Consider the following 24968-nt stretch of genomic DNA (forward strand, 5'->3'; position numbering starts at 1 on the left):
ACAGAACCCTAATACTCGATCACCTCGAGTTTTTAGGTCTCAGAGTCAACTGGGAGAAGAGTTCACTAATTCCCAGTCAAAAGATTTCTTTTCTGGGAACGGAACTGAACTCGCTGTCTATGACGGCACAGCTGTCATCACAGCGCAGACTGAGCATCCTGCATATGCTGAAATCCTTCCGCAGCGGTCGCATAGTCCCGCTCAGGAAGTTTCAGAGGATGCTGGGTAGGGCTGCACGATATGAGGAAAAGCTGCGATGTGCGATAACATTGTTTAATATTGCGATGACGATATGACTTGCGATAAATGTGATTGTTAACTATACTGTTCCCATGTCTTAGTGCTTTAATAGGTTCTTTGCGTGATAGGTCAAACGTTTATTACCTGCCTGGTTCAGAATACACGATTTTAGCGTGATTTTGGCACGATCCGTTTGATGTATGGGTATCGTGGAGATTCGTAATAACGACAACGGGCGTCGGGACGCAAGATTCGATCGTAACATCTCGTATAGTGTGTCATAGTGGGCGACAACCTACGTCGCGGCTGCGATGCTTTACGACAGAAAGACTATAGCATGTTTAATTCTTTAACGGTCCTCCACGACGGGTTGAATATGTGAGCGAGGCGAGGCGAGACGTGAGTGAGTGTGTGTGTGCGTGCGTGAGCGAGCGAGTGAGTGAGCGAGCGAGGGACAGTGTGTGTGTCTGTGCGTGCGAGTGAATGTTTGCGAGTGAATGAGTGTGTGTGACGGCACGCGATGACTGGTCGGAAAGCAACGTGTAGTCTGACATGTTTCTTGTCCACGACAAGATTTTAGGAGTCAAAAACGTAAGTTAGTGCTAATCTGAACCAGGCATTATTCATCGTGTCAGGCTGTCTGTTGCGATGTGTTCATCGCGGGAGTTCATATCGCGATGACGATGAAAATTCGATGTATCGTTCAGCCCTAATGCTGGGCCTTATGGCCTCAGCCTCGTCAGTACTACAGCTGGGTCTGTTGCGCATGCGCCCACTGCAGTTCTGGCTGAAAGCGTGAGTACCGCGCCGAGCATGGATCCACGGTCACTGTCGCCTCAAGGTCGATCAGGTGTGCATGACAGCCCTGACACCATGGAGTGCGTCAGACTGGTACCGCTCAGGTGTAAGCCTGGGGACTTCCTCGAGCGTGAAGGTGGTGCCCACCTCAGGCTGGGGAGCATTGCTCGAGGGCAGACCGCGCTTTGGCCAGTGGCCAGAGCGGGTCAAATCACTACACATAAACTGCCTGGAAATGTTGGCAGTGGACTTAGCGCTGAGGCGCTTTTGTCCTCGGATAAAGGGACACCACGTCCTGGTCCGTTCGGACAACATGTCGGTAGTGGCCTACATAAACCGCCAGGGGGGGTGTAAAATCCCGAAACCTATACAGGTTGACGGAGCGCCTCTGTCTCTGGGCCCAGCACAACCTGCGCTCACTGAGAGCAGTACACATGCCAGGGCGCCTGAACATAGGCCCGGACAGACTCTCACGGAACAACGTTCCTGCGGGAGAGTGGTCTCTACACCCACAGACAGTACAACTGCTGTGGAGGAGGTTTGGCAGAGCAGAGATAGACCTGTTTGCGTCTCAAGAGAATGCTCACTGCCCGAAATTCTTTTCAAAGAGCACGAACGCGCTTGCCAGTGTCTGGCCCCGCTGTCCGCTCTATGCTTTTCCTCCTGTCTCACTCCTGCCTCAGGTGTTGGAGCGAATCAGAGAAAGCGGAGGCTCAGTGCTACTCGTTGCCCCATACTGGACGGACCAAGCATGGTTTCCAGTATTGATGCAGCTGACGAGCACTGCTCCATGGCCGATACCGGTGAGGAGGGAACTCCTCTCTCAGGCCAAGGGCGCGATTTTGCATCCTCACCCCGGATCTATGGTCCCTACATGTGTGGGCTATAAACGGGTACCCGCTAACCTCCCGAAGGGAGTATTAGACACGATCGAGCAGGCTAGAGCCCCATCCACTAGGCGGCTCTATACCTCTAAATGGTCTGTGTTCTCTGGTTGGTGCTCAGACCGGGGTCTGTCACCCATGCACTGCGGGGAAACGGAGATTCTCTCCTTCTTACAAGAGCTGCTGGATAAGGGTAGGACCCCATCCACGCTTAAAGTTTACGTGGCGGCCATATCAGCGTTCGTTAATCCGACGCTTGGCCGTTCACTGGGCAGAAATGACCTGGTGGTCCGTTTCCTGAAAGGAGCCAGGAGGTTGAATCCTCCCAGACCTCCTTCAGTCCCCATCTGGGACCTTTCTACGGTATTGAATGCCATGAAGGGTGCCCCATTCGAGCCTATACACTCAGTTGACATGAAACACCTGTCTTTCAAGACCGTGTTTCTTTTGGCTCTTGCTTCAGTGAAGCGCGTGGGGGATTTGCAGGCGCTCTCAGTGAGAGCGTCATGTATGGAGTTCGGGCCTAACGACTCTAAAGTAGTGTTAACCCTCTGGGGTCTAAGGTGTTTTTGGGGTCCTTGAGATGTTTTGACATGACCTGATATTTGTATTTTTTTCAGTTGCTTATAAACATATTAATGGCAAAGGTGTAATTATACTCTATTTAGCACGAACATGGCTATCATAATATGTGAGCAACATGTATGTACATGTTTGCATTTTTGAGAGAATATTATTTATGCGTGGTTATTCAAAAAACTCAAACTTAAATTGTCTGATATAAGACCACAAACGACTAACTTCACATATTCCCACAATACTTTTGACTAATGGATGTTGTCGGCTAAAGTGTTTACTTTAAAATGATCTGAAAATCATCCGGGCTAATCGTTCACATTAAACAATAGATTGATTTAAATTTTGTAAGACACTTTTTGTTTGGAAAGGCAATATGCAGGTGGGCGTGAATGATCCAACAAGGTCATGAATAATGTCCTCATTCCCACCTGAAGACAAAGACCTGCTAATGCTGCATACTAATGAGCAATTCATAGGTGTCACTGAGCCACAAGATAGAATGCAAAGACAACACACACACACATATACACACACACACACACACACACACACACACACACACACACACACACACACATATATATATATATATAACTACAGAATTGATTCAGAGTTGGAAACATCTTGAAAAAAGTGTATTTTTCCACAAACTGTGTATGCTTGCAAATTGTATAATATCCAAGGTAAACATTTCTAGTAATTGTGCAGTTAATTCTCATTCGTATTTTCAGAAAGTTTTGGATGTAGACAATCCTCTCCCCAAATTTGTCACTAATAAAACACAAAAATAATTTAAAGAGAAGGCTTATATTGATATTTTAAGATTTGTTTGCACCTTGTAAATTAGGTTTTGATGTGGCAGTAAAAACTTTATAATCTATCCAAAACGAAATGTTGTCTTTCATATTTAGTCTGTAACATATTGTCTTTTATAGGCTAATATATATTAGGGCATAAATGTTAATTTGAAGTTTAATATGTTGCTTATACAAAGACAAATTTTATTTCAACGTATTCAGTCGATTTTTTCTCATCTCAGTAGGCAATATAGATAGTTTCATTCACACACAGACACGCGCTAGCTGTAGTAGCTAAACAGCAACATGCGTCTGTGCCGTTCATTCATTCAAACACAGAAACGCGATTCAAATTGAAACAGTCTTTTGCGGTTTACAGACACCATTTCATATCGCGATTAGAACAAAGCACTTACTGATGATCTGCAGCTGGATCCGTTGTTAGGCTACTCCAGCACGTTTGAGGTAAAATTTCCAGAATTATCACGATATTATTATTCCTCACAGCGAGTGTGTTATCCAGCTGTTGTGGGCGTTGACTGGTTTGCATGTGTTGCTTCAGATCTGCGTTTGAATAGCGGCGCGCTCTCGATGGGCGTGTCACATTAGCAGAGTAATGAGATGCCAGAACGATAATGAGACCGGCTGATCTCTCGCTCTTTATATATAGATTACATAAACAGAGAATATTTATTTTAGTTTTGAATTAGATAATTTAAAACTACACACTTAAATGATTATAGAGATATATAGCTCATGTCTGAGTGAATAGTATTCGCTGAGTTTTGTTTGAGTTTAGAGAAGTGCTTCAGAAAAAAAGTTCACGGAGACGGAGAGGCAGAAAGCACTCCCTGTTTACTTTCTTTATTTTACAAAAACACAATGTTTTATTTCGATTGTAAGTGGACACATAAAAAAGTAGACATTTAACAGCTTATTTTTTCATATTTCTTAAGGCTGTATGACCAAAACGGACGGAGTATTTTAGGTCTATTTTGCTGCTATGTAAAAAAAAACGAGCAAAACGCGCCCGCGCGTTTGCCGACCTCAGAGGGTTAAAACCGAAACATGGGTACGTGCCTAAGTCCCTCAACACACCGTTCAGGGCTCAGGTCATCTCCCTGTCGGCTCTGCTGGCCTCCGAGGACGGGAGTAGCTCCCTTTGTCCAGTTAGGGCATTAAGAGCTTATGTGTCCCGCTCTGCTGTTTTTCGACAGACAGAGCAACTCTTCGTTTCGTTCATTGGGCGTTCTAAAGGGTGAGCCGCAACAAAACAGAGCCTGTCTAGATGGGTGGTGGATGCCATAGCGCTGGTCTACGCATCTGAGGGCTTAACATGCCCACTGGGCATCAGAGCACACTCTACGAGGGGCATGGCCTCCTCGTGGGCCTGGTATAGTGGAATCTCGTTGCAAGATATTTGTATGGCGGCAGGCTGGGCCTCCCCGTCTACATTTATAAGGTTCTACAACCTAGAGGTTCCCGCGTTGCAGGCTAAATTGCTCTCAGTCTAAAAGCAGGGCGGCCCAGGTCACCTTATGTTTTAAGCATCACTCACTGACAACGTGTCCCATGAGCATGCTATGACCCCCCATATATATCTATCTGTTACATATATATGCTATTTTAAAGGGATGATGCTATTCTAGCCGCTCTCCTTATAAAACTCTCTGTGAGTTGTTGTGTGTAGGCACTTGCATGCCCGGGCGCGCGCGCCCTTGGGTGTCTGTGCTGAATCCAAGCACGCACTGCGTTTTACAGGCGTTCCTGTAGCGTCTTCGACGCAGTACGAGAGAACTCTCGTAAGAGAACGTACTCGGTTACTAATGTAACCTCGGTTACTAACGTAACCTCGGTTCTCTCTAGAAGAGTAACGAGTACTGCGTCTCAGTGCCGTGCATGCCCACTCTGCGTCGCTTCAGTGGCGAAATCAGTTTGGAGACAGCTATGCTCGAGTATTTATAGGCCTAGGCCACGCCCGTTTCGGCGGGACGTGATGCAGAGCGTCACTGGCCTCGCATAGGCTGTGCTTTTCTGGCAGAGCAGCCAATAGGCGTGCAAGCTGTTCCGCCTAAGGCTGTATGCTGCAGAAATGCGTTTTAAATTATTACAAAATTAAGGATTAATTTTTAGGCTTCAATATCTCGAGAAAGAATCTTTCCCGTAGCATCTTCGACGCAGTACTCGTTCCTCTTCTAGAGAGAACCGAGGTTACGTTAGTAACCGAGTACGATTTTAAAACGAGCCGTTCATTCATAAATATGCAAGATCGCTGTGAAAATACAGACTGGAAGACAAAAGACAACGAGCGCGGCGCTGAAAAGGGGCAGGGCTACATAAGGTCTATACAGCTGTGCTATGGCGCCTCATGACTTGCCATACGTCGCTTCAGTCAAACTAACCTGAATCCTATGGCGATACGAGCTGCTTATATAGGCAGATACCCCGCCCCCTTTGGCTGGCTCTGCACTTGGTTCAGGGGTATGCGCCCCAATTGGCTAGCGCAGATACGCAGCATTGCCATAAGTTCATGCAGTTCCCACTGCTCAGCCAATAAGCGCAGATCACTGCAGTTGCTCTCGGAAGACAGGCTACAGACTCTTCCCTCGCAGCCAGCGAACTCCTGATACTCACATTAACAAACTGCTAATAAAATAAGTGTCTTCAGTCTTTGTGTCTGTCACCAGTTATCTTTAGAATACCTTGAAACACAATCTGTATTAGCGATCTATAAAGCTAAAGAATGAAGAAAGGCAGCTATGTCAAGCGAATATACATGGAGAACTCAGATACTAAACAAATAACACTCATTCAAAACTCACGTGTCTTACACGTTACTATGCACAATTCTATATTTTAATCTGATGTATTTTCGATTAAACAACTTTTCTTTACCACAATCTCTTAGCTTCTCTCTCTGATCGGCTGCACTTGTAAATCTCTCCCCTCATCTCTCTCGAACAACCACTCAATTACAATTTACACACCAGTAAGGGCGGGACTTAAATTACTTAGAGGAAGTAAATCAATCAAACTAACTTTAGCTGGACAATAACTTTATTCTAGAGCTGCTGTAAAGCCAAAACAATCGGTTACTTTAATTTCCTATTATCCCTGTAAAGCTACTTTGAAACAATCTATATTGTTAAAGGCGCTATATAAATGAAGGTGACTTGACATTAAAATCTATTGCTGGCTAGAGCAATCTGGATAAGACTATATTGAGCAACTCTATAGACCGATCTCAAATCTTCCTTTCGCAAGATCATTGAAAAAGTTGTCTTCAATCAGCTGAACACATTCTTAAGCTCAAATGGATACTTTGACAAATTTCAATCTGGTTTCCGATCGCATCACAGCACAGAGACAGCGCTCATAAAGATAATAAACAATATTCGCTTAAATACTGATACAGGCAAATTATCAGTACTGGTACTCGACCTCAGTGCTGCATTTGACACTGTCGATCACAACATACTTCTTGACAGGCTGGAAAACTGTGTCTGGCTTTCTGGGATAGTCCTAAAATGGTTCAGGTCATACATAGAAGCGAGTGGTTATTATGTGAGTATAGGTGACCATAAGTCTGAGTCGACATCCATGACATGCGGAGTTTCTCAAGGCTCAATACTTGCGCCACACTTCTATTCAACCTGTACATGCTCCCAATGAGCCAAATAATGAGAAAGAAGAACCAAATTGCTTACCACAGCTATGCAGACGACACACAGATCTACTTAGCCCTATCGCCTAACGATTACAGTCCCATTGACTCCCTGTTCCAATGCATTGATGAAGTAAACAGTTGGATGTGCCAAAACTTTCTTCAGCTAAACAAAGGCATAACTGAAGTCATTGCATTTGGAAACAAAGATGAAGTTCTCAAGGAGAATGCATATGTCACCGGGTGAAAGAACCAGATATTCTAAAAAATCCCATATTGGTCCCAATTCTGGCTGTGCTTGATTGCTGGCCATAACGAGCGGCAGCTGAGGTGAATCAGCTGCGCTTCATTGAAGCACGCGCTCAGGACAAGGGAGCATAAAAGGGAAGTGTTTGAGCAGTGAGAGTGTGGTGTATCTGGGCAAGTGTGTGTCTCCCGACAGCAGTGTGTGTCTTGACAGCGGCGCAACAAGAGAAAGCTGAAGGTTGAAAGTCTAATCGGTGTTCTATTGTGAAGTTTCCCCGAGACGTGCTCATTAAGTGAGTTTTCTGAAGCAACCATGAACAGCAGCACCACGAAGTAAGTGAGGAGATTATACAGCAGAAAAAGGAGACGTGACTGGCCAAAGTGAGAGAGGAAACCATCGCAGGATTGGAATAACACACCGAGGAAAAGTTAAGTGCACCCTTCATTTGAATACCCTTTGAGAAAACCACATGTGAAGCTTGTCCATCACCAGTGCGTGTCTAACCTGTGTTGCGGGCAGTGTGTTATTCTGTTGATAGAGCAAAACGTAGTAACTGGAACAGCTGGGAGGATCGCTGATGTGCTCACGTCAATCTTCTGAAAACACTATTCCTTGAGTCAATCACCCTACAGCGAGAAGAGAAACGGGTTGATTAATCATTGTGGAGATGAAGTGAGTTTGCAGTGTCTGAAAGAGTGAAATGCACACGTGTGAGGATTTATAAGAGTGATTTATGCACAAGTGTGGTGAGATCAAACGACTGTGTTTCCTCTGAAACTGTGATGAATGAAAATTGACGTCTGAATATGAAGATCCCTTCAAATTGATCTGTCTAATGCCTTCTGTACACCTAAAGACTTTGAAAAGATTTAGAAAAGACTTTATAAGATTATCAGCTCACATCTAAAGACTTGGTTTCACAGACTCACAGTCTCAGACTAAAGATTTTACAAACACTGAATCTTGTAGTGACACTATTTACAAGACTACAACACATTTTTTCCTCCATTAAAATAGGCATTTTTGTGCATATTTTTTGTTTGATGAGTAAAAATATGTTAATTTATATTGTTTAATTACAATAAATCACTTTCTTTTCCAGGAATGAAAAAAATTGTTATGTGAACATCTCTTAATAAAGAGTTGACTATTTAATGGGATGACCTAACTTTTTCACATGACTGTATGGGGGTTATGAATCTATATCATTATATGATGAGAACAATAGTTTGAACTAATGTCTTGAAAGGGTATAATTTTAAATGCAGGCATGTCGATGGCTTCGGCAATATCGGTCCACTTATTTTCTTTTTCCACTCTGTCGTGGTATAAATGGCAGTTTACATCAAAAAGACACGGCTGCTCTGCCCACAGCTCGACAAGGCGCTTCTCTTTATCCACGGTCCATTTTCGCCTACTTGGCGCTCGTTGTGTTTCCACGTCCGTCGACATGTTTCTTTGTTGTGACTGATGGCTTCCTGTTTCTGGTTTTCTGAGAACAAATGTATTGGTTGTTGATTGTTTTACGTCACTATGACTACGCTAGGACTTGCGATAATATCAAACATGTTTGATATGAAAGACTAGAGAAAGACTGGCATAAATCGGGTCGCCGACTGCAGATTATCCCCTCACATTTAACGATCGAGACGACGGGAGCGCGCCGAGACTCCAGTAAGATTCCTAAAGACTGCCGGTCTTTAGTCTGGGACTGTGAAAATCCTTTGGTGTACGCCCAGCATAAAGCTGTGTCCAGGTTTCCCTTTGTGCACGGTGTGGCGAGGAGCTCAATACACCCTGAGCACCACAATTCACGAGCACTACCTCTCGCGTCAAAGAAAGTCCAGTCTCACGAACTCTCCAACGACGCCGTTCTGCTGTACCCGGAACGAGAGCGCAGGCTAAAATCAGCATACTATCATCTGAAAAATATTGCAAGAAGTAGATGCTTTGTTTCCAGTCAAGACTTAGAGAAACTTGTGCATGCTTTCATCACCAGCAGGGTGGATTATTGTAATGGACTCCTCACTGGCCTTCCCAAAAAGACCATAAGACAGTTGCAGCTCATACAGAACGCTGCCAGGATTCTGAGCAGAACGAGAAAATATGAACATATCAAACCAGTCCTCAGGTCTTTACACTGGCTCCCAGTTACATTTAGGATTGATTTTAAAGTATTATACTGGTATATAAATAATTTAATGGCCAAGGACCTCAATACATTGCAGATATGCTCCCTGAATATAAACCCAACAGATCACTCAGATCATTAGGATCACATCAGCTAGAAATACCAAGGGTTCACTCAAAGCACGGCGAGTCCGCTTTTAGCTACTATGCCAGCCGTAGCTGGAACCAGCTTCCAGAAGAGATCAGGTGTGCTCTTACTGTAGTCACATTCAAATCCAGACTCAAAACACATCTGTTTAGCTTTGCATTTAATGAATGAGCACTGTGCCACTGTTCGTCCGACTGTTTGTACTGTATTTTTTAATTTGTTTATACTAAACTGTTTTAATTATTCTTATTTCTTTTGATTATTTTAATTTCTTCTATGTAAAGCACTTTGAATTACCATGAATGTATGTGTATGAAATGTGCTATATAAATAAACTTGCCTTGCCTTGCTGTATAAGCAAATTTTATCTCTGGTCTAGAACTAAACAAAAACAGAAATAAATACACTGAAATAATCCCATTACCTGTGGAATTGTATTCTACTGGCTTATACAGTATATATTGCAATATCATAGCAACGACCCAGGACACACTAGCATTCACTTAACAAGCACCCAGAACATCCTAGCAACGACCCAGAATGCAACCCAACACCCTAGCAACTAGTAAATGGCTCTCGCATGGTTCACCTGCTATACTTCATTTACACTGTAAATCGTTTGATGGCTGCTGCCTGCAGGTGTAAATGGATACATGATCTTGACCAAAATTCAAGCTGCATGATCAAAATATTCTCAGCTTTCTTTTAGGTTGATTCAAAATATATTATAACTGTTCCACTTAGACAGCTTTCAGTTATGTCTCAGGTCAATCAAAAGGTCAATCAAAAATGTGGTGTTTTGTGCTCTAAAAGTGCTGATAAATATCCCCCCCCCCCCCCCACACACACACACACAAAAAAAAAATCATACTTTTATCAAAAGTCTGTTTTCATCCTTTCATTTTCATACTTTTATTGTTGCAAAAGTGGATGGTTTTAAAAGCAAAGGGAATACATTTCCTTAAATTTATTTCACAATAACATATTTTGCAAACAAGCAATACCCAAGTTATACGTAATGCTTTCACCTTCCAAATACAGTATTGAAATACAGTGATCTTTAGCAAAATGGAGAACTTCAGTCTGGATGTGAGGACTATGGCTTAAGCTTCACTCCCAAACACAGGGCCAGCTCACTCTTCTGAATCTTTCCGTCTTTATTCACGTCACAGTGATGCAGCAGAACCTCACGGAATTTATCCAGATCCACTCCGCTGATACTGGGCTGAGAAAAAGAAGGTGTTTGAATAAGGAGGCAAATAGAGAGAAACAGACAAAATGACACAAACAGCTGCCACTATTGACAATTATTAATAGTATTGTACCAGAGATGCCAACTTTGGTTGCCTGGCTGGAGTGAGATTTTGATAACATGACTGAATCAGTGACACGCCCCTTTTGGGTATTTTAAGGATCCAACAATTCATTTTTAATTTCCTGTTAATAATGCAAATTAACCAAATACTTGGTTAATTTGCATTATTGCAGCCTAATGTTGTACTGGATGCACCTATTAGAAACTTATTGGCCCTCATTTATGAAAAGTGCGTACACCAAATTTCCAGCGTACACCTGGCGTACACCCAAAACCACGGTGACTTTGCGATTTATCAATATGGACGTTGGCGTATGGCACGCTCAAATCCTACGCCAGCTCAGGAGGTGGTGTACATGTACGCACGTTTTGAGTTAGTGCTGAAATGCGCAGAAAAACAATTCACAAAACGCTCTGACAAACTAAAGATATGATATATTATGACCCACTGTAAAAAAACAACAACATAGAAATCATAAACTTCAGTGTTTATTTTTGTGAGTTAAGCCCGGCAGGTGCGCACGGACTGGGTTCAGTAATGAAAGGCTTTCAATGACCAAAAAATAATTCAGAATGACAAAATAATTCAGAATGACAAAATAATTAAAATGACATTCTTCTTCTTTTAAATAATAATACAAATAATAATAACAACAAAGACATGTTAATAACAATCTAAATAACAATAAGCGTCATTAATAATCAAAATCGTAATACTAATAAGAAGAATATTACAAATTGTCATGCAATTATTCACATCATCATCCAGCCCGGTCTCACCCCAAAACGTCATATACTGACGGGTCTTGACCATACGTCAACATACGACGAAAAGGGTACCCCTATAACGTCAATATGAGACGCAGACATAAACGCACCAGCAGCGCCTCCTAGCGGTACCCTAACGCACACCTAAACCCAACCATACCCGAATCGTCTCACATGGACGTTAAAGGGTACCCTTTTCGTCGTATGTTGCCGTATGGTCAAGACGTCACGTATGTGACGTTTTGGGGTGAGACTGTGTTACATCATCATACACCCCATTACATGTGACGTCATGCGAAATTCCACGCTAATAGTTTTAAAACACGTGCTGTAAAATAATGCATTGTGATAGGTAATTTGCTCAACCAACCAGCGATTTAAACTGTATTTCCACCGGAGAAGTTTCTCCTCTTTGCCGTCTTCCGTGTGTCCATGGCGTAAAATGAGGGCGTGGGGGAGGCGGAGACGTGAATATATAGGGGCATGTTAATCTAATGACGATCGTTTTCAGCCGCGGCATTTATCAAGAGGCAGGTATTGCGTACACCTGAATATCAAAGGTACGCACAGCTTCAGACGGTGAGAGGAGTGTAAGCATAATCTTACTCCAACATATACGCCCGTTTCAACGCAAGATTGATAAATGAGGGCCAATGTGTATGCTTTGTGTGAAAAAAAGTGTTATAGTGTTATATACATGTTATAGTACATAAGTATAAAAGTAGTGTATGCAAATATATGTATAAAGTATTAAAATAGTGTATACAATATAAGCGTGTTTGTCCACAGTTGTAAAACAGAAAGACACAATCTAAGTGTTAATAGGTCAGAGGTAGAATGTTCTGTAAGAACACACACATTCGGTCCTCTCAGTACAGTAACATATTACTCTCATTTATTTTTCCTGTAGGGCCTAAATGTAAAAGACTCTTTTATGAAGATCCCATTACGGTATTGTTATAAAACTATTTTTTGTGTACATTATTGATGCATAAAAATATATATTTTAATCAAAATGCTTCCACCTGTTTAAGACTCATGAACATGCATTTTGAAGTTATAGCTATAGTTTGGTAATGGTTCGGTTATAATATCATTTGGTTATGCAAAACTATTGCACAAACAGCTCAAATTAAACTCTATGAATATAAGTCAAATTGTATAATGCCCTTTTCGCACTGTGGTCTGTCATTTTTAAATGGTTCTTTAATCTTACAAACCACATTACTGACAGAGTGCAATATTCAACTAATTTACAACCAAATTATCACCTTCACCGAAAATTAGGGCTGCACAATTAATTGCAATGAAACCGCACGCGATTTGGCAAAGGCTGCAACTATTTTATGCGCAGCTTGTCAGTACAGCAGAGCTGATTGATAGTAAATGCTGCTCTATCTGAACACCAGAGACGCCAAATATGCCCCGCCACAGAAGTATGATAATGCACATAATTCCAGGAAATCCATATGGGTATCATCGCTGTAGCTGAATAAACAGAAGATTATGAAGTGAGTTTGGAGTAAAAGCATGTTATTAAATGTCTTTTATTAGACAAGAGGTTGATAAATGGTTCTCATGTTTGGAAAGATGTTTGATGTGTATTGCTTTTTCAAATGCACGTTATAAGTGACTCACAATGCTTTCAGATGGAGCAGCGTTTACAGAGCCATACATCAATGACAAGCTGCGCATAAAAATAAATATATCACAGCCTTTGTGATTTCATAATCGCGATAAGCCTTATTCGGTTTAAGTGCGGTATCATGTAAATTGCGATTAATCGTGCAGCCCTACTGAAAACTAGAAAAAAGAGATTATGAGATATTGAAAATTCTGAATGCTTAAAGTCATAGCACATCCCTCCTCAACAAGCTGTACGATTTGATCTTTCCAGCACAAACTATGCAGAATGAGTAACATGCTGATATTTAATACTGGTTAGGGAATTCTTTTTATAGGCCTAGCTGGAGTGCCCTTGATCTCCATCAGAGGGCACTCCTCTTGACTCTTGTACTTTTGCATTGTGAACTTAATTTCCCAGTGTCCTTTGCCTGCGCTCATGAGTGTTGTGATTATGCTCAGCTGTGTCTTGTTATCTTGTTAATGTTTCCCTATATAATTCCTTGTGTTTCTAATGTTCTTTGTCTGGTCTTTTCCTTTTGTAGGATGTTGCGTTGTTGTTTCTCAGTTCTGCTCCCTGCTTGTTTCGATTTTCTTATATTTGGTTATTTAGTTTGTTTGGTATCTTTCTAAAAAATGTAAAATGTCTCTGCACTTGGATCCTGCCTTCTCTCTTCTCTGAAAGCTCATCGTAACATACACAGGCCTATAAATATAATAACTTTTATATTAGTTTAGGCCCTACTGAATGCTAGGGACTTTTTGTTGAGCGGTGTGTTCTCCTCGCACTAGGTGCGTTTACATAGAGCATTGTATTCCGATTATAATTGGTTTAAAAAAAACAATCTGAATGAAAATCCTTCATGTAAATACCTTAATCAGAATAAAAATGCCCAAACCGATTGAAAGAGGAAGGAACAACCTTTTCTAATCCGTTCGATAGGGCATGTAAACACTTGAACGGAAACTGGAAAACTTTGCACATGTGCAATGACGTAGAAATGGCATAATGATAAATAATGCAAGGAGGAGCTGATGTTGTTGAATATAATAAATGACTGTAGTGTCAATCTAAAACCTAGTTTTGGGGTGCGGAAATGGGCATCTTTACTTCTAATTAGAACCCAAAATAGATAAATATTAAGTCTGCTTTAAAAAAAAAAAAAAAGGAAATTAGGATGGTTATGCAACAACAGCGGGGAAACTCTGTATATTCGTGCAGTGTCTGCATGTCAAACGTTTAAATTCAATTTAAAGCTTGTGACATATTAGCTCACGCATCAACCAGATCAGATTATTTAGCGTTCATGTAAACACTATGTTCCGAAAAGTGTCCGATTGTGGCAAGGCGGGTTAGATTCCGCCCTGTGATTTGTGTTGAGTGACGGGGATGACAACCTATCGGCAGCCACCCCTGGCTTACTTAAGGCGGAGTTCAGGTCACCCGGGGATACGTCATCGTCACAGACGTTGTTGTGGGTGCGTGTGCAGTTCCGTGGGAGCCAGGTTACTGTTCGAATCAATGCAACGTTGTTTTTGGGTACAGGCTGTCCCTATCCGAGGTATGTTTATTCTGACAGGCTAACGTTTGTTTTGATGTGATCTCTGGTAACGTTAAACCCCTGTTTCCATCATAGTGCGGCTAATGTGTTTGAACAGATGTAACATCTCTGTACACTTGCAGGTTGCCTATTGTGAACGAGACTGCGTGTGAGTAACTGAATCTTCTGTGGGTCTAGCGATCTACCTTTTGGGTAGGTAAATCTAACCACTTGAATAACCTGAGGTGGGTGTTTTTTTAAATTCATGTATTAACTGTTTTCTTTTTTTTATGCAGTAAACCACTTGTGAGCGGTTCATCATTGTGGACTGGAGGCAAAATGCTCCATTGATAACGTCGCTAAGACGGCACTGTTGTTTTCTGCTGCCATTTAATATCACTGTGATCATCGTGATTCATTATTTGTTTCCGTTAGCTTACTTTGCATCTGCATATGGTTGTAGATGCTGGTGGTACTAGTGTGTGGCTAGCTTCCGAGCCTTTCGCCCATGTATGGCGTAGTAGCTACATGTGATGGTATAATTTAGCACCACTTAATGTATATTACCACCAGCCGTTTGGTTATCCTTGAGCCCTGTGCCCTGTGCCCTGTGTGTTCCTCACAGACTGTGAAGTGAGCAACATCTTCTTTTCTGTTTTGTAATCCTGGATTCGATTTCTGTGATTTAATGTTTAAATTGTATTTTTGTTTGTGTGTGGTTCATTTCATTTTTGTTCATAGCCTTTGGCTGCTGTAACGTGGCCACATTGTAAACCTGCTAGGTCACCACCAGCCAGGTTAACTTCTGTGCTCAGTAATTTGCAGAGTGTTGATTTCTTTGTTTAATTTGGTTTATTATAATTTCATAAGTTTGCAGCCAACTGTGAAAGTGTATTATATTGTTTTTGTTTCTTTCAGGAGCTGAAGGCCCGCCCCGTGCAGGGGAGCTGGCTGTCTGTCCCCTTTTGGTGGTGGTTTCGTTACAGAGTGTTTTGCCGTTGGCACCTGTGTGTCTTTCACCTAGTGAGTGTGAGTGTCGTGTGGAGTGGAATTTGATGAGTGGTGTGACCTTAGGACACTCACTGTCCAGCTAGCTCGCTGCACGCAAGCCTCAGCCCAAAAGTGTTTTTGTGTTCTTTACTTTTGTTTTTCTTTATTTCTGGCCTGGTGCACACTTAACAGTGCAAAACTTTTGTCTACCTCAAAGTTTTTATATATTAAATTATTGTTGCTAAAATAAAAAAAGGTATTTTTGTATTCTGATCCACGTCTCTTGTCGTCTGTGGTCACGAACCAGCGTGTCTTGTATAAATTTCTCCGTTTAGTGAAACGGAGTGGCGTAGTCTTCTCTTCATTTAGTTATACTTTTCCTCATAAGTGTAACTGTAATTTACCCGATTCACCACCACGCCACACATGTAAATGTAGCTATTAACTGAAGGTTAATAGATTTCTCTCATGGAGGAGCGGAAGCATATCAGGATGTCCCTAATTACATGTGATGTTTATTACTGTATAGGTATAGAAGTTACATTCCAACAATTGATCACTTACCTTGACAAGCTCCATCATGTCTTTGACAAACCCGTCTACTTCTGGACCTTCAAGTGCTCCAGTCTTACTCTAGAATCAGAGCCAACCACTAAGTGAGGGAACATCAGGATAAGTATCTAATGTGATACTCATGCACAACAATAAACAAGACGTACTGTTAATAAAGTAATAAATCATCAGTCTAGGTTAAAAAAAATCTTACAACATCATAGTGAGCAAAAATCTTCTCAAAGTCTCTCTTTCTCTCGATTTGACTACTGGCCTGTGGAGGGCGAGAAATCATGACAGCATCATGCACTTTATCATTAAATTTGTGTCAATGATCACGGGTGTCACAAGCAGGAGGGGAAAAATTGAGATAAATTACTCTAAATAAATTAGAGAAAAAGTACTAACATCCATTTTGAACTGCAACAGGAAGTTCTCTTGTAGAGCCAGAATTCTGGGAAGGAGATACAGTTAAATTAAGGCAGGCAATGAAAACATTTTGTCAACGCGAGCGCGTGCAGATTGCATACGTCTGGAAATATATGAATAGTATCAATGGAGTAATATGTCAGCATAACATATGACAAAAAAAATTGATAAGAAAAAGCAACTGCGCTGCGGCCGGACTTCCACCAAAGATTGCCGCTCGTCCAGTCCCAGGAAACGTGACTGGTCCAGCGTATTTAGCAGCCAACAAGCCGGTTCCATTGCCTGCTTGCCTGCACACAAAAGCCGTTTTCACGGCTACCCAGATAAATCCATTAAAGAGTGTATTTTCTGGTGTCCCGGCCACGGCCAATGGTGTTTCATGTGTAGTAAGAATGCCCACTATTCAGTGCCTATCCCTACACGCAAGCACAGCCCCTCACACAGGGCTCGCGCACATAAAATCGACTCAGATCGATTGCGCATTAAACGTAGCAAACGTGCCCACGACCCAGTGCCCACAAACGCTACTTCCTGCATGCCTCACGGTTTTTGTAAAAACGAAACCAGTGTGCAGGCGGTCTGCTCAGGCGAGCGATGCTATAAAGGTGGTAAATGTGCCCGCTACCCTGCGCCCATGTCCACACACAAGCATGACAGTTCCAACGGAGGGTCAGGCATACCAGTACACAGTCCTGCCTTTCGGCTTGTCCCTGTACATTTACGAAGAGCATGGACGCAGCGCTCGTGCCCCTCAAACTCTGGGGCATACGAGTGCTGAACTATTTGGACGACAGGCTCATTCTAGCCCAATCTCACTCAGAGATCGTGGAGCACAGAGCTATTTTACTCAATCACCTCGAGAATCTCGGTCTCACAGTTAACTGGGAAAAGAGTTCGCTATTCCCCAGACAGATTATATCGTTTCTGGGAATAGAACTGAACTCGCTGTCAATGACAGCACGACTGTCACCCCAGCACACGCTGGACATTCAGCGCGCAGTCGGCTCTTTTCGCTGCGGCGCTGTAGTCCCTCTCAAGAAATTCCAGAGGATGCTAGGTCTGATGGCCTCGGCATCAGCAGTTCTGGCTCAAAGAGAGAGTGCCTCACAGAGCGTGGGCCGCCGGTCGGCTTCGCCTCAAGGTCAATCAAGCGTGCATTGCAGCTTTAAACCCTTGGGGGTAAAGAGACTGGTACCATTCAGGTGTAAGCCTGGGGACTTCCTCGAGGCTGAGGGTGGTGTCTACGGACGCATCCACCTCAGGATGGGGAGCACTGCTCGAGGGCAGACCGCTCTTTGGCCAATGGTCAAAACGGGAGAAGCTCCTTCATATAAACTGCCTCGAGATGTTAGCAGTGAGCAAAGCGCTCACGCGCTTTCATCCCCTGGTAAAGGGGTACCACATCCTAGTACGTTCAGACAACGTGTCGGTGGTATCCTACATAAATCGCCAGGGCGGCCTCAGGTCCCTGACTCTGTACAGGCTAACCAGACGCCTACCCACGTTCCGACAGGGGAATGGTCCTTGCACCCACAGACAGTACGGCTGCTGTGGAAGAAATTCAGCAGAGCGGAAGTAGACCTGTTCGCGTCTCAGGAAAACGTTCACTGTCCAGAATTTTTCTCGAAAAGCAAGGACGCGTTGACCCACACGTGGCCTCGCCGTCCTCTCTACGCTTTTCCCCCTGTCTCCCTCCTGACACAGGTGGTAGAACGGATCAGGGAAGAAGGATGTTCAGTGCTGCTTGTAGCGCCGCTCTGGACGAGCCAACCTTGGTTCCCAGTTGTGATGCAGTTAGCAAGCACCGCCCCGTGGCCAGTGCCTCTGAGGAGGGATCTCCTTTCTCAAGCCAACGGCTCGATCTGGCATCCTCACCCAGAGCTGTGGTCCCTTCATGTGTGGGCCATCAATGGGTACCCGCTGACCTCCCACAGGGAGTGTTAAACACGATCACGCAGGCCAGAGCTCCGTCTACGCGACATCTCTACGCATCTAAGTGGTCTGTGTTTTCTGGCTGGTGCACAGCTCGTGGCGTGTCACCCCTGAATTGCGGAGTGACAGAGGTTCTCTCCTTCCTACAGGAGCTGCTGGATAAGGGTAGGTCCCCTTCCACGCTCAAAGTCTTTGTGGCGGCCATAGCAGTGTTCTCTATGACAGCGCTTGGCCAGTCTATAGGAAGGAACGATTTAGTCAATCACTTCCTTAGAGGAGCTAAGAGACTGAATCCTCCCAGACCTCCCACAGTCCCTATATGGGACCTTTCTACGGTACTGGAAGCCATGAAAGGTCATCCTTTTGAGCCCTTGCAGAAGATTGATCTTAAACACCTGTCGTTCAAGACGGCGTTTCTTCTGGCTTCAGTGAAGCGCATAGGGGACTTACACGCGCTCTCAGTGAGTGCGACGTGCATGGAGTTTGGGCCTAATGACTCTAGGGTTATACTCAAACCTAAGCACGGTTATGTTCCTAAATCCCTCAATACACTGTTTAGGGCACAGGTCATTTCCCTGTCTGCCCTACCGGTCACTGAAGGAAATGTGGACGAAAGCTTCGTCTGCCCAGTCAGGGCATTAAGAGCTTATGTGTCTCGCTCGTCTGCCTTCAGACAGACGGAGCAGCTCTTTGTTTCATTTAGCGGGCGTTCTAAGGGACTAGCCTATCCAGGTGGATAGTGGACGCAATAGCGCTAGCTTACACAACCAAGGGCATGCAATGTCCATTGGGTGTCAGGGCGCACTCCACGAGAAGCATGGCTTCATCGTGGGCCTGGTCAAGTGGGATTGCCTTGCAAGATATCTGTATGGCGGCAGGCTGGGCCTCCCCGTCTACATTTATAAGGTTTTACAACCTAGAGGTTCCCGCACTACAAGCCAGGTTACTGGCGTTCTAGTACGGCCAAATCGTTAAACTGACACTGTCAGTCTTGAGTTATATGGCTATTATGAATAGCAGTGCGGCTCTAAGCTGCCATATACGGAAGATAGTGGCTAAAACCCTCTTCTTCCAGGATTCCCTGTGAATCCCCTGGGTGATTGTGCACTGTATGAACCCCGGGCGGTCGCCCTTTGGGTCTATGTTGTCAGATCCCAGCACGCACAGCGTTTTACATTAGGTTCCCCTAGCGTAGTTCTACGCAGTACGAGAGTATCTCTCGTAAGAGAACGTACTCGGTTACTAACGTAACCTCGGTTCTCTCGTAAGAGAGTAATGAGTACTGCGTATCCTGCCGTGCGTGCACGCGCTCTGGTTGCTTCACTGTGAAAAATCAGAGATATGAGCCCGCGAGCGGCATTTCATAGACCTAAGCCACACCCGTTTCGGCGGGACGTGACGCAGAGGGCGCGAAGCGCTCTCATTGGGTATGACGTCACTCTAGGTCTCGCTCGATAGGCTCAAGCAGTTGCCTGCAGTCCAGCCAATAGGCGCGCGAGCTGTCTCACCTATGCCTGTATGCTGTGGCAACGCGTTTTACATTAATACAAAATTAAGGATAATTTTCTTGGCTTCAGTATTCTCGTGGAAAAGGATTTTCCCCTAGCGTAGTTCTACGCAGTACTCGTTCCTCTCTCTAGAGAGAACCGAGGTTACGTTAGTAGCCGAGTACGTTTTTAGTGCACTTTTGTTAAAAAGATTACTGTATAAATGCATAGATATGTAACCTGTCATTTTTAAAAAGCCTATACAGTGTGTATTGGTACACCATTATTACAAAAAGGTACTTAAGCAATGTATGTTCTTGTAAAATTGCTCCCAAATGTAAGATTGTTGTTGAAGACTAAAATTTCATCTTTTAATATAATTTCATTATTTAATATTATGTATCTGTAGTATTATTATTTATTGGTATTCATAATCAGTTGTGTTATCTTATGCATTTTAAAATGCATGAGTCAGACTATAGATTGTACACATGTGTTTAAGGATCATATTCTAGACACAGACACAGGGAGGGGAGCTGGTAGAGTTATATTTTGCTTAGAGGTACAGTATGTGTGCAATCCCACATTCACTGAGCAGAGATGTTCCAATGATTGTGATACATTAAATGTGAACATGTTAAAGGAATGTTTCAACTTATGTAAATGTACCCCTAATGTATACACTGAAAAAATAGTTTCTTAATGTGGATTGTGCATGAGGTATACATTCCATTTTTAAACATAAACAACATGTTTTTCAAGGAAGTTGAAAGTCTCTCTGTGATGTACATAAGTCAAGTCAAGTTATCTTCATTTATATAGCGCTTTTAACAATGTAGACTGTTTCAAAGCAGCTTTACTTTAAGGTAATAGATTGTTTTGGCTTTATAGCGGTTCTTGAATAATGTTATTTTCCAGCTAAAGTTAGTTTTGATTGATTCACTTCCGTCGAAGTGATCATTTGTTATTTAATTAGGGGCCGCTAAGACGACACCGACACCCGAGACGGCCGAGACTGCTCCACCCAGCAGTCTCAGGGACATTAGACAGGTGAGGAAGAAACTTCTGGAACGCCACAGATTGCTTTTTCGACTCCTGAAATCTATCGATGACAGTGTTTATAGCGTCGCCGAATAAACTCGAAGGCGAAAGTGGAGCGTCCAAAAGAACAGATCTGTCTCTATCTTTAATATCAGATAAATTCAACCATAAGTGTGGCACCATGGCCACCAGAGCTGCCATAGAACGGCCTACTGATTTGGCCCTCTCCTTGGTGGCCCGGAGAGACAGATCTGTTGTGCGACACAATTCTCGAATTGCGTCAGCGCTGACTTCCTCACTATCATCCATTTCCCTAAGCAGATCAGCCTGGTATGCTTGCAAGATAGACATAGTATGCAAGCATGCCGCAGCCTGACCTGCTGCCAAATATGCTTTACTCACCAGCACTGAAGTAGCTTTTAATGGCTTGGTGGGTAACAACGGGGCTTTTAATGATGACTCTGACTCAGGAGAGAGATAGCGAAGAAAGAGAAGCGTCTCCTCAGCCCGAGGCATTGTCATATAACCAAAATCTTTAATACCCATAACATTACTGTAATTAGATGTCTGAGGATTAAAAACTCGAAATGAAACCGGTATATTCCACGATTTCGACACCTCAGTGTGGAGAGCGGGAAAAAATGGCAAACCCTGGCGAGGAGGCTGTGATCTGGATGGTAAATATCTTTCATCTAGTAAACTCTTTCTTTCATCACACTGTTCCTCGGCTGGCCAGTCAATTTAATTTGGCAACAGCGCAAGTCACAACCTACATAAGCTCCTCATCAACAAGGGTATGAGATGACGAACTCTCATAATCTCCTGCATCAATACTGACGACATCCAATTCCTCAGAATTCCCTAGTTTCCTGGTCGATGACGTCACCCGCCTATGACGTCTCGTCTTTCCATTGGACTAATTATACACGTGCTTCACAACGCAATCACGCAGGGGCGTTCCCACTGCATCTCGACGCAGCTCGAGTTCCCTTGAAAGGGAACTGCATATTTTTTACTCGCACATAATGCATTAATTATACAAATATATAAATTGTGTTTTTTTACTTTTTGTTTGTATTATTTTATGTAGAAATAAATAGTGTATAATTTATTATTTAGAAAATATGAGACTCTTCTGGTTTTCCTTTTTGTATTATTTTATGTAGAAATAAATAGTGTATAATTTATTATTTAGAAAATATGAGACTCTTCTGGTTTTCCTTTTTGTAATTACTTAAATCCCTTGCCATGGCAATACCGGTCCATGTATCCAATACCCATTTGCAATTTAGCATCTTCAGTATATAGGCATCATGTTGAGATAGATTGTTGTGAATCATATGAAGCCCTTAGTTCAAAATTCAGAGCTTGATTTTAAAAAATCCACATGCAAAAAACAAACAAAAATAAGCTAATGTCCTTGTTGGTCAGAGCATATGACTGTAAATTAGAAAGTTCCTGGCTCGATGAGAACAATATATCGAGTTTGCTGAATGTAGGTAAAACTAATCCCCCACTTTAGTCAAAAGTTGGCACAACTGAGCCCCTCCTACATGTGTTAAAATGCAACAACCTAAGCCCTTGATCACTTGGAACTGATGGGGCTGATTTATCAGTTAAAAAAAAATGTATAGGCACTATTTATTGCCTATTTTTTTTATAGGCACTGAGCCTTTGCCTCTCTTTCAACAAAACAAACACCCATACTCCCTCTTAATAGCAATGCCTAAACAGCTTCACATGTACAGTACACAAGTGCTATCATTAAACACACATCACCTAGCCAGGTCATTAAGATCCAATCTGCCATCTTTGTTTTTGTCAAAAATGTTCATCTGAAAGACACAAAAACAAAGTTCATATTTAGAAAATGGTTGAACAATTTTTCTAGACTCAAATAATGAAAATTAACAAAATTATTATTCATTATTATTATTAAAAGTATTATTCATTTTGGAGTGTACTTGGACAATAAACTGACCTTAGCCACTAACGGAGCAGTGTACCTATATACACTGATGGTATATATGTTTTTATTTTTTTTATTTGCTTTGTTGGCTGCTGTGATCAAGAAAGGATTGTGTACTGTCGTATGATAAAAACTAGTGCTGTTAATTCAACATGCTAATTTAGTGTAATTATAAAAATAATAATGTGGTTAAAAAAATGAACACAGTTAATAGACCACTATACTCAGGATCTTAAATAAAAAGCATAACTCAGATTTCAAGATGCTGAAACAGCAGGGATACAGAGACTAATGATTTGTATACATAGACAACAAATACAAATCATGCAGATGGAATGTAAGTATTTTAATAGCTTGCATTTATAGGGACTGAAAATCAACGTGGTTATTTAAGCTGTGAATATTTCAATTGAAAAATTTCTCTTTTACACACAATTTCATTATTAAAAATGTAATAACATTAATTTTCCAGACCTAAAAATATCACCTAATTTTTAACAGGCAATTTACAGTCAATTTTTGCAAAAAAAATGTGTCTTCCATCTCTTTTGCAGGATGGTTTGTATCGTGAGAATATCGGCTCTCACGTCAACACAACACGGATGCGTCATGGCTGAGATCTATGCAGAAGTGAAGATATTTAGTAAATAAAGACTTTATTTTTGTTTTTGTATTTTTGTGCACACAAAGCATTCTTTATAAAATTCTTAGAGATGTTTACATCTAAAATGTGCAATGCTGGGGGTACTCGGACCAGAATTGGGAACCAATAAAGAAAGTAAAAGCATATGCATAAAAAATACTGAAATTAAATGTATACTTATTTACATAATATTGACTAAATTAGAAATAAATAATTTGAAAATTAATATGAAAAAAGTTCAACTTTGAACAATAAACAGATATACTTTAGATCAGTTTCTCAACCAGTGGGTCACGACCCAAAAGTGGGTTGGAGAAAATTAGTTTGGTTCAAATATCAAAAAATTTGGGTCGTAGCTTAATGGCCATGGGAAAATGAGGGTCCCATGGCCAAATCAGTTGAGAACCATTGCTTTAGGTAGCAGCTTCTCGATTTTCTTATAGAATTTTTCAACAAAAAAAGTGAATATTAATAAAAAGAGAAGTAAACACTGTTACGAACAGTGCACTCAGTAATCTGGTAACACTGTGGACTGAAAATGATGTTTTTCCAAATAAAGGCAAGGCAGCGCTAATTTTATGTAGAGCACAGTGATTGTGACATAGCGTCCAACTGGAAAAAAGCACATCATAGTTTGAAATCAAGGATTTAAAGTTTGTTGATATAGCTTCTCCAGTGATAGCTTATACCCACATTGCAAAAACCGCCTGTTTCACACAGAGTTTTTATGCATGCTACAAATGCACATTTAAAAATATCTCATTGCAGGATTCGCCTAAATTTGCAAGAATGAATAGAATAGAATGAGGCATTTATATAGCGCTTTCATATGTACTACTGTACACCCAAAGCATACACCGGGATTACACCCCTACTCTTTAAGATGCTTTTAATGACCACAGAGAGCCAGGACCTCGGTTTTACGTCTCATCTGAAGGACGGTGCTCTTTGACAGTATATAGTGTCCCCATCACTTTACTGGGGCGTTAGTGTCACGAATCTGGTCCATGCACTTCCGGTTGGTCACCACCAGAGGTCACCCACTCACAGCATGGACTCTTGCACTTCACTTCAATTCCCATCATTCATTGCATTGACAACACACAGCTGATTCCACTACTCACACCTGAGAACTATCTCACACTCCTTATAAGCCTTGGACTTTCTCTCCCTGGTGCCGAGTATTGTATT

The 24968-nt window shown here is 42.3% G+C and overlaps 1 protein-coding gene across 2 annotated transcripts in view; it reads right to left on the minus strand.

Moving 5' to 3' along the window:
• Positions 1–7699: 7699 nt before the first annotated feature.
• Positions 7700–24968, minus strand: part of scgn (secretagogin, EF-hand calcium binding protein) — a 43435-nt gene continuing 26166 nt past the window's right edge. The window contains exons 7-11 of one of the 2 annotated variants that reach the window (XM_079627102.1): positions 22945–23000; positions 16685–16730; positions 16491–16550; positions 16289–16357; positions 7700–7835 (exon numbers count right to left, since the gene is read on the minus strand). In XM_079627102.1, coding sequence (XP_079483228.1) covers positions 7827–7835; positions 16289–16357; positions 16491–16550; positions 16685–16730; positions 22945–23000 — 240 coding nt within the window. In that variant the 3' untranslated portion in view covers positions 7700–7826. Of the gene's footprint in view, positions 7836–10378; positions 10713–16288; positions 16358–16490; positions 16551–16684; positions 16731–22944; positions 23001–24968 lie in introns of those variants that run through there. The other variant, XM_079627101.1, reaches the window with a different exon arrangement.

This window comes from Phoxinus phoxinus, assembly GCF_949152265.1.
Source record: "Phoxinus phoxinus genome assembly, chromosome: 10".
Classification (NCBI taxonomy): Eukaryota; Metazoa; Chordata; class Actinopteri; order Cypriniformes; family Leuciscidae; genus Phoxinus; species Phoxinus phoxinus.